General features: G+C 33.9%; 2 protein-coding genes across 2 annotated transcripts; one reads left to right on the top strand and one right to left on the bottom strand.

The window, feature by feature from the left end:
- Nucleotides 1-2,958: 2,958 nt before the first annotated feature.
- Nucleotides 2,959-3,393, bottom strand: LOC125589062. The gene has a single exon (XM_048761232.1). It carries the CDS (start codon nucleotides 3,391-3,393, stop codon nucleotides 2,959-2,961), a length of 435 nt encoding a protein of 144 aa, XP_048617189.1.
- Nucleotides 3,394-8,181: 4,788 nt separating this feature from the next.
- Nucleotides 8,182-9,093, top strand: LOC125583318. The gene has a single exon (XM_048749977.1). It carries the CDS (start codon nucleotides 8,395-8,397, stop codon nucleotides 8,893-8,895), a length of 501 nt encoding a protein of 166 aa, XP_048605934.1. The 5' UTR covers nucleotides 8,182-8,394; the 3' UTR covers nucleotides 8,896-9,093.
- The last annotated feature ends 1,804 nt before the right edge of the window (nucleotides 9,094-10,897 follow it).

Genomic DNA, 10,897 nt, shown 5'->3' with positions numbered 1-10,897 from the left:
TTAAGGTGATTAGGCAATTCAAAGAGGAGATGTCTAAGAAGTTCGAGATGTCAGATCTAGGTAAGCTAACGTACTACCTTGGCATAGAGGTGATTCAAGGAGCAGACGGAATCAGAATAAAACAACAGAGGTATGCTCAAGGAATCCTGCGTGACACAAAGATGGAAGCGTGTAACGCAACTCAAATTCCAATGGAAGCGAATTTGAAGATCTCAAAAGCTGAAGATGAACAAGAGATAGATGCAACCGAGTTCAGAAGAATCATAGGATGTTTGAGGTATCTGCTTCACACAAGACCCGACCTGTGTTACGCAGTAGGTGTTCTTAGCAGATACATGCACAATCCGAGAGACTCTCACGGACAAGCCATCAAGCACATACTGCGGTATGTGAAAGGAACAACAAACTTCGGTCTGTTCTTCAAGAGAGATGGGTCAAGGAGTGTCATTGGTTATAGTGACAGCAGTCACAACATTGATCTCGATGACGGGAGGAGCACGTCAGGACATGCATTCTACTACGGTTCATCACTGATTACTTGGACGTCGCAGAAGCAGCAGACGGTTGCATTGTCATCATGCGAAGCAGAATTCATGGCAGCAACAGAAGCAGCGAAGCAAGCTATATGGATCAAGGAATTGTTGAGTGAGATATTAAGCAAAGAAGGCGAGAGAGTCAAGCTTAGGATCGACAACAAATCAGCCATTTCTCTAACCAAGAATCCAGTTTTCCATGGAAGGAGTAAGCATGTACTCAAGAAGTATCACTTCATTCGTGAGTGTGTGGAGAACGGGCATATCGAAGTGGAGCATGTGCCGGGTGTTGAGCAGAAAGCCGACATCCTTACCAAGCCATTAGCAAGGATTATGTTCAAGCAAATGAGGAGCTTAATCGGAGTTCAAGAAATTGATCTCCCTAATTCAAGTTGGAATTAAGGGGGTGAATGTTGGATAATTCCAAGCTTGTGGAAACTTAACATATTATTAGATGTTTAATATGTTAAGATAAACACAATAAGGAAACCTAGAAATAGGAAAAGGAAGTTTCTATTTAGGTTAGGTTTGTGTTTACCATATCCCACATGTTAAAGGGAATTGTCTTTCATATAAATATAGGTCTAATGGAGAGGTGTTCCATATGATCTAAGTGAAACATATTGAGAGCTTTAGTTTTGAGTAGTTTCTAAAGCTAATAAGAAAAGTTGTTCTTATAACTCTTTGTGTTTCTAAGAGATCTGATAACCAACCCCAAAGACACTGCTAACGCAATCAACCGAACTACCATTTTAGGAACTGGTACACTGTCACATTTCTGTCCAACAAGTTTTTAAATAGCAACTGCAAACTATAACATTGCGCATTAGACCAGTCAAACTAACCACTCTGTACTGTTGTAAAATTATGTTGCATTCAACAATGTCGTTATATTTGAATAATCCAAACAACCCAAACTTTTTTAGTATATTCAACACTTCCGACAAAGACATCAAAACCTTAGTTATGATTTTTCTTCAATTCACTTTCTGATTCATACCAAATTCAAAAACAAAAAAAAATCAATTGGCGCGGATACAATCATGCTAACGAATCTTGTGATGCATTCAAAAACTAAAATCCATCTTTATCATCCCAAAAATTTCAGACATTCAAAATCAAAGATAGATTAAAGATTCCAACTTAAATGATTCAACTCCAAAAATTTATCCTCGTATCTACATAAAGAACGATAAGACAACTATAAGGAACGTTTTTCACTAGTTAGGAACATCAATGTCACCATTGGCAATCTCCTCCTGAAGCTCCTTAGGATTTCTACCATCAACCTCAATTCACATTTTCGCAATGCTAATTTGGGAAAATAGCTTTATTAAACACAAAATTTTCTTCTTTTTCTTTGAGAAAGAAACATACAATTTTCATGGGCCTGGTTTTCAAAAAGAAAGTTAATGGATTCTTGTTTGACTGAATACGGCTTCAGTAGGTTTGATAACACCTTTGTGGCTGGTTAGAGTTGAGGATACGTCACTCATTAGTGCAGGAACGTACGCTAACCTTTGTGACGTTTCCACCACGGGTAAAGGAGAAGAGATAAAGCCTTGTCTTGGGCCGAAGCAATGGCTTATCCAGTTGACCAATCCGAACCCATAGTTACATATTCAAGGTCTGTGCCACTCGATATGATTACTCTGGGCTTGGAAATATGGCATAACAACTAAAATCACTAGACGGGCGAGTGGCTTTCTGTTTTTTTTTTCTTTTTTCCTTCTCATTTTTGATTGTGTTTATAGCTTTGAATGTCACATTCCCGTATTTTGCAAATGGATATTTCATTTAGTATGGTCCATCTAGTTTGATTTTCGGTTTAAAAGAAATATAAATGAAGTGAATGTAGATCTAGTAGATCGGATGACTACATGTGTATTTCTGAAGTCATCATGTTCTTTGAGATTGGCATTAGTTGGCCTTTAGTCCATTTAATAACTATGGTTATAATTCTTGTTAAACTTCATTCGATGGTTATACCCGATTGTTTTTTCATATGAATTATTATGCTATATACTATGGAAATGTAAACGCATACCTAAATGGAAACAAATAAAAACCTTATTAAGAATCATATTTACATTGAGCAATGAGCAGCTGATAGCCTGATACAACGACACAGCCATAGTGTTCACGATACATATAAGCAAAAGCTTTGCGTCTCTTTCTCTCCACGGGAGTTCTAACAATATGACACGGACAAGGGACGATTAGGTGATGATCTGCTTGATGAAACACGTGTATGGTACGAAACAGTTTGTAATTTCTGCTCTGGAATTATGGTACGATATTTTTTTTTATCAAGAATTATGGTACGATATATTTGCATTATATAAGCTCTAAATGTTGTCTTGAATCATAAATGGAAAACTTCTTTTTTTTTTTTTTTTTTGGTCAAACATTCATTTATAAAAGCTTAAGCTATAAGGTTCTCTCTTCCCAAAGAAGAGTTTGATACAGAAAACAGAGCCTCTTTGGCCAGACGATCAGTGATCGTATTACAACGCCGAGGTACAAATTTAAAAGAGATAGACGACATGGAATTACTCAACACACTGATGTCATGGAGAATTCCTTGGAGTGCAATCACAGACGTGTTTCCTGTGATCAGATTGATCAAGCCTTTTGAGTCTGAGTGACAGACCAGATCTTTGATGTTAAGGGAGATAGCGGCTTTGATACCCGCCTTGAGTGCCAGTGCTTCTGCAACTAGCGCTGATGCCACTATGGGGCACGGTGAAGATCCTTGCAGGAGAGTAGCACCGGCAGAGTTAGAGCATGTCCAGCCCAAACCTCCTGCACTAGTAGCACTATTCCAAGCTGCATCTGAGAAGCAGAGAAACTCGTTCATTTAATAAAAATACTGAATACATTAACTTCACATCATCTGTCTTACCTAAAAACAAGCTAACCGATCTTATATATTGGTCAATAATACATGTCCCGAAATCATATGCAAGCGATATGTCTACCTAATCACATCATTTATCAGTATAGTTGCGATATGGAATATACTATCTGCTTCCGGTACTTTGCAGTGTGTTGAATTTTCAAAGAGAAATGGGTCTATACGTACATAAATTTATTTCAGTATTGAAAGCTGAGAAAATTGATCAAAGTTCAAAGGATGTGAGTAAGACAACGCCAAAGACGTATATGTATACCCATACAAGAGATAAAGCATTTTCTGAACAAGTTTTTTTTTGGGATACATTTATGAGTTTTGCTGATGTACACTTCAATGACATTCACCACCAACGATTGAGCACTTAAAAAGACTACACTAAACAAAATATAAAATAGGCCAATGATTCACCACTAACTTAAAAACTGTTTGTATAAACCATATTCTCACTTTTCCCTGAGCCTTGTGACTGGCTGCATCTTATTTAAAAACGATTTCGAGTTATAATACATTTATTATCCTATATTTCACATCTAACTTTATTAAAAGGCTAACATGATTGGACGAAGCATTTATATTATTATTTCTCGCAATAAAAGTCACTTTATCATCATCACCATCACATAGCAGTATTTTAACTTTACCTTTTTCTAATCATTATTTAATTTAGCTAATAATTTAAAGATGTGCCCACAATGTCGACACCCAATTTTTATAGATAATGCTTTTATCCGCGTGAACAAACATTTCGACTTGATTAAGGGTATGATTGGCTTTTTCGCTACCACCCGCAAACGCAGCTTTTGCGGTTGATAGCAGTTGTTGGCGTTTGGCAACTATCGTTCAAACCGCTCTAAACTAATCTAAACCTCATAAATTCAAAAGTTATTTTCAACTAGCGTTTGCGGTTGCAAACGGTTGCGGAAGGATAATTTTTTTTTTAAACAAAAATAAAAATATTCAATAAAAAAACTAAATTGAAATTATAAAAATACTAAAATATATCTATTATATTTTAATTAATATTATAAAATTTTAAACTAAAAATATTGTCCATAATTTTAAAAAATCTAAACTATAACTTTCTAAATATAATTTTTATATTTATTATAATATTATGATTTTTGATAATTTTATAATTATATAAAATGTAAATATTGTTAATGTGTTATTTAACCACTGTTGCATTTGGTAGTTAACCAGTCATAAATATCCCGCAAACACACCAATTTCTAACCGCAGAACCAGTCGTACAAATTTCTTAAAACAGCTAGAAATCACAACCAACCGCATCCGCAGACTCCCGCAATCGATGCGTTTGAATCAATCAAGCCCTAAAATGGTTTATAATCTGAATTTATGTCTTCCACTCATTTCAACGGACAAATAAAATCCGTCCACGGTGCATTAGTTTTTTAAAGGTTCATTAGTCATGTTTATTGATCCAATCACCACCTAACTTTTCTTTGTGCGAATGACAACCAAGTAGGTCACTCATCTTTCTACTACTCTAGTTCAAGCACGCTTAATTCTGGAGTTCTAAACAGATGTGTGACAGAAAAAATAAGTATACTTTGGTGACATAGGTAGCCAAATCAATTTTCTTAAACATTTTCATATTTCACAAACCGGAATATTACAGTTCACCTTCTCTCAAAGAACGTAAAATCCTCATTGCGCCCCAAGATCGTTACCCATGTTAGTGTGATCCCTACTCCACATTCATCTGAGTTTCAGGTACCAATTGTAACACCCCGACCGTCCACAGCTTAATAGCCACCCACACTCGGTCCATGGATTCCATTTCGTGGAAATGACGGTGTGTTAACTTTTTTGGGAGGCTCATTAGTCATGTTTACTGACTTTGCAATCACCACATAACCTTTCTACGTATTTTAAACTTACTTACACGATATCACGAATCACTTCCCGATATATCATCCATCGTTCTACTACTCCAATTCAAACACGTTTAATTCTAAAGATTTAAACGGATGTGTGACCGAAAAATAAGTGCATTTTGATGACATAAATAGTCAAATCAATTATTCTAATATTTTTCATATACCACAAAGTGGATATTACATCAGCATCCAACAAAACATCCTCAAATATTCATTATACGTTGTAGAAAATAAACCTAATTTTCTAAGACACATCAAATATGAACCATTTGAGAGTTAATTAAGTTTTAGAATTACGATTTCATCAGTTTTGTTCTAACCATCTTTTGATTTCAATTGTTTTATACATGGAAAGTGTTAACATTTACCCAAAAATATATATACTGAAAGTGACACCTCAAATAATATCACCATATGATTTTTTAAATTAACACTAATCTATAGTTTTCAAATGTGTAGATGTGGATATACACAAAAACCTAATGGGGAAACATAAAATAAAGCAAGTTTTATTCGAACAACGACTTAAAATAAGTAAAGTGGGACCTACAAAATGGGGAAACATAAAATAAAGCAAGTTCTACTTTCGACGAATATGTGAAACTAATAGTTAAAAAAAAGCCCACTCGCGGGTATTTTTCAAACACCGAGACGAACCTCAAAGAGATGAGAAAATATCGAGATATTATATTTTTTTTTTTTTTTTTTTTGGTCAAAATCGAGATATTATATTTAATCAAACTGTTACGAGTCTGTCGCGCGTGGGAGAACATCGAGAAAGAGAGAGAGAGAAGAAAACGAAAGGACTTTAAATAAAAAACGTGAATTTCTAGCCGGTGAGATATAAGCGCGTTAGATCCAAGTAATGAGTGGGTCCTACTCCCACGTGGCGTCCATCCACGCTAAGCGGCACCACGTGTAGTAAGATGGGGTTTTTAAGACACGTGTTTTGATCTTAGAGACTATGCTTTGTCTCTCTCTTTGTCTTCGGAACTGGGGACGTGAGAAAGAGAATCCAGCCCCACACGAGTCACGACAAAAACTTGACCAAGTTATGATTTTATCAGAAATGATATTTTAAGAGTTTGAAGAGTGTTTTCGTTCAAAAAAAAAAAAGAGTTTGAAGAGTGTTTTATTTAAATTAATTTTTTTTTCCAACAATAAAAAAATGATAAGATAGTTTGAAGAGTGTTTTTTAAAAAAAAAATGTGAAGAGATTCTATACTTTCTTATTTTAATAAACTTCTTAAAGCACATCTTATAAATATAAATAATAGTAATAATCATTTCAAAATAAAACGGATTGTAGATCTTATGGTAATTTCCTTTTTTTTTCCTTAAATAAGTCGTTTTCGTTTTCTTGATACTACCTAATATTCCCCTACTTTTGTTTTCTTGTAGCATAAGAAACACCAGATTTGTACCGGCATGATCCGTTTCTTTTATAAGTATGTTTTTTTATAAGAAACGCAAACTAGCTTAATTAGAGAAGGTATATTTGTATAAATACTCATTTAATATCAACAAAATTTATCTCCTTCCTTTTTTATCAGCAAAAAAGTTATAGCAGAACATTTTCTGGTGATAACCATTGGCGTAACGGGCTTTCTCAGTTACGGATTTCGATAGTACAACATAACATTGTTTATACCCAAATAAAAATTCTAAGTTAAGCAGAATTAATAACCTAATTTACGTGGACAAGAAAAACCTAGTTTACAATGTTTTGTTAGTGTGAACTCTGGAGTCTGCTGTTCGTATCAGACAGTCAGACTCTATAAAATATGAAGAAATAGAGCGAGGCGATCATGGTCCAAATCTGATAGTCCACATAATTTAGTAGTTTAATACTTATAGGGAGAGACAGTATAAATTATGAAACTATTTATAGCTTTAGCAAAAAAAAATATTAAAAGAAACTATTTATATAGGGAGAGAGACAGTATAAATTAAATAACTAATAACAGAGAGGAAGTACGAGTAGAGAAGCTTTGTGCAGATTGTTATTGGATACAGATGTATGAAAAACAAGACAGGTTATTAAATAAAATTCAAATGTGGAACGGCTAAATTGACGAGTGATGATGTAATCCTCGACGGTTCTGGTTCTCCGCGCCGCTAACACCGACCAACCTCGTAAGTTTCCACACGGTGGAGGGCCTCAAGGATATATTTTTTTTTTTTTGTAACATAAGGCTTAAATTATTATTTTTTAACTACCATAATATTCCCTGTCACTGCTCTTTCTTATTATAGAGCTTTTTTTTATTATAGAGCTTTTTTTGTAGTCTCTTTTGTTTTCTTCACAAAATTGCAAAGGATATATTTCCTTTTCAACTATTTACAAAAAAAACTATTGCAAAAAATGAATATATTTCTTTGTCTAGTCGAAAACACACAAGAAGGAAAGAGATTTATATACATCATATAAACTACAATTATTTTATTTCCTAATTATGTAAATTAGTATATACTATTATTTTGGATATACCTATATTCAGAAGAATATACTGGTTTTATTTATCTCGTAAATAAAATACTGTTTTATTCACACTAAATAAAAAATCTTTATAGTAATTTTCTTTTTGAAATTTTTTATATAAAGCAGAATTTATAATCAGGTACCAAATATAAATTGAACTCAATATAAAGTAAATACAAAAGAAACTGTAATTACGTATTATATTTTTAGCAAAAATATTTTTCAGACGACAAAAAGAAAGTAAAAAAGCAAAACAAAGTGGTAAGAATATGCCAATACGACACATGTAATATTCTCCCCCACGAAAAGAGCAATCTCTTAAAAATCCTTTGAGCTCGTGGCATTAATCGACACTTCATTTAATTTCATCTAAAAACTAAGGGTAGTAATGTAATTTCACACTGACGGAAACTAGAAGTTAAGAGAGAGAGAAGGTAACCTTATCCATTTTATCCACCCCAAAACCTGTATAAAACCATAGACCCCCTCACGACTAATTCTTCTCACACCAAAACCAAAACTAAATATTAAATTTTATTAAAACTTTCTTCTTCTTCTTCAATGGCCACCGGCAAAAGCTACTACGCTCGGCCAAGCTATCGCTTCCTCGGCACCGATCAGTCCTACTTCGCCTCCACCGATTCAGGTCTCGAGTTCGACGAATCCGATCTCTACTCATCCGCCGGTTCCGTCCACTCCCCTTCGCCTCGGAAAAAAATCTCTGCATCCGTCAGATCCGGTAAAACACCGTCGAACCGGCCGTCCTCGTGCGCCGGCGCCGCCGCGACATCGCTCCCGATAAACGTGCCGGACTGGTCGAAGATTCTCCGCGAGGAGCACCGCGATAACCGTCGGAGGAGGATCGAGGACGACGACGGAGAATCGGAAGACGGAGAGGAGTGGTTGGACGGTAGCGGCGGGAGATTGCCGCCGCACGAGTTTCTGGCGAGGACGAGGATGGCGTCGTTCTCGGTGCACGAAGGAGTTGGGAGGACGTTGAAGGGGAGAGATCTGAGTAGGGTCCGAAATGCAATTTTTGAGAAGATTGGGTTCCAGGATTGATATTTCGAAAGTTTTCCCGGAGGTCCCTTTATTTTTGGTTTACTTCAATCGTTTCCTCTTGGTTTCTTAAGTAACCGCGTGAGAGAGAGAGAGAGAGAGAGAGCATATAATATTTATAGAAATGCCCTCGATTTATCGAATTTCCTAGAATCTACCCATGTAATTTTTTAATATTGAGATAATATCACATTTTGCGTATTGAGTAATAGATATATAAACTTTCCGGGAGAAATTATCGTTTTATTCAACGAGTCAGTTGTTCATTTGATGCTAAATAAAATGTGGAATCAAGATTTTTGGAATTTTCGTTTGAGAATTTGTACTCCCTACACATAACTTTCTCCCTATTTGCATTCTATACTCTATTTCCCTTTAATTTTTTCCTCCCCTCCATCATTACTATTTTCCCCCAATTCAGTGGTATCTCACTCTTTTCAGTATATTGAGCTAATTTGCTCTTTTCGTTTATGAAGTTAAGATTTAGGGTGAGGTGAAAAAGTTTAAATACTGGTGGTATTTGGTGGTTGATGTGTTTGGTGGTGGGTAAAGAAAAAGCAGAGGCTACGAATACATGATAGTGACATTGTTGCTTAAGAATTATTCTCTTAATTTTTATTTATTTATACTGCAACATTTAAATTATGGTTTTACGACTTATGATTCTCAACCAAATTCGTCTGCTTCTTTTTAAGAAGGGAAATGTCGAAAAGTGATCAGTATAAGCTTCTTATCTAAATTAAGATTGGATTGTTTATTAAATTAAGCAAACGAATACGTGAATGGTTATTGTGTTATTAAGGGACATAAAATTCATGTGAATATGAAGATTATGCTTTCCAAAATGTAGAATTTTGTCATTATCCAAGCACAAATTAAAAACAAAATTAATTTTGGAGTTTATCTTTATGTCCAATAATCTATAGAGGTTTGTAATTACCTTATACGGAGTACAGTATATGAAACTAAAAAGTTGTATTCATCAAAGTTTTCCAACTAATACTATCATCTTATCCTCAACTTAATTTTGAAACTATATTTTAATCCGCGCTATGCACGGATTTATATACATTTATATTCATGTTTTATGTTCTTTAAATTAACATTCATTATTTAAAAGTATTTTATAAATTTTGAGGTAAAATTTCGTTGTTTTTGAGTAAATAAGAGCATTTAGATGAATTACTTTTAAATTAAGAATTCATGATCAATGGTATTTTATAAATTTTGCTATTTTGAATAAATTAGATTAAGTTATGTTTGGTTAGATATTATGGTATAATTGTAATATACCCCGCATAATTAAAATATGGTGGAAATGTTTTTTTTGTTCAAATTTAATTAAAATAACTGATTACTGTGTTTTATATTATTAAAATATGTTTAGTAAATAATTTAGGGTTAAGCAGATGTTAAAAATATATATTTTTATTTTGTAATATTGTTTGTGTACGAAACAAAAGAATGTTATTTTGTCATATTATTATTCGGGAGTTTTTTAAACTTTGGAAAGATATCAAAGAATCATTTATGTTTTTGTTAACATTATTAGCTTAATGTTAGGAAACTGTTTGAGATAAATATTGTATGACCAAATTATAAGAGATGTTAACTTTAATTAATTTCTAATGAATGGTAAATATGTCTAAAACTTAAATGACAATTTTTTAAGTAGATAAAAAGTATGATTCTATTTTAATAGAATAGATAGATATCTCCTTATCTTTTTTACAAAAAATAGAAATAGAGACTCATGAATTTCGAAAATAAAAAGTACCATTGATTGTTTGACCAAAATAAAAGTACCATTGACCATTGTATAATTGTAACATAAATGTGAAATGGGGTCGTAATGGCCCAAAAATGTCAATGTAATGACTACTGAAGTCTCAAGTTGGGTGTCGTATTCTGATCAAACGCCAACCGTTTCGGCCCGGGTGTAGGCCATACGCAATATGAGGACAACAAACATATATATATCAACATAATAAAATATCTCAATGAA

This window comes from Brassica napus, chromosome A2 (assembly GCF_020379485.1).
Source record: "Brassica napus cultivar Da-Ae chromosome A2, Da-Ae, whole genome shotgun sequence".
In the NCBI taxonomy this organism is placed as follows: Eukaryota; Viridiplantae; Streptophyta; class Magnoliopsida; order Brassicales; family Brassicaceae; genus Brassica; species Brassica napus.
This window is presented reverse-complemented; position numbering and strand designations above follow the sequence as displayed.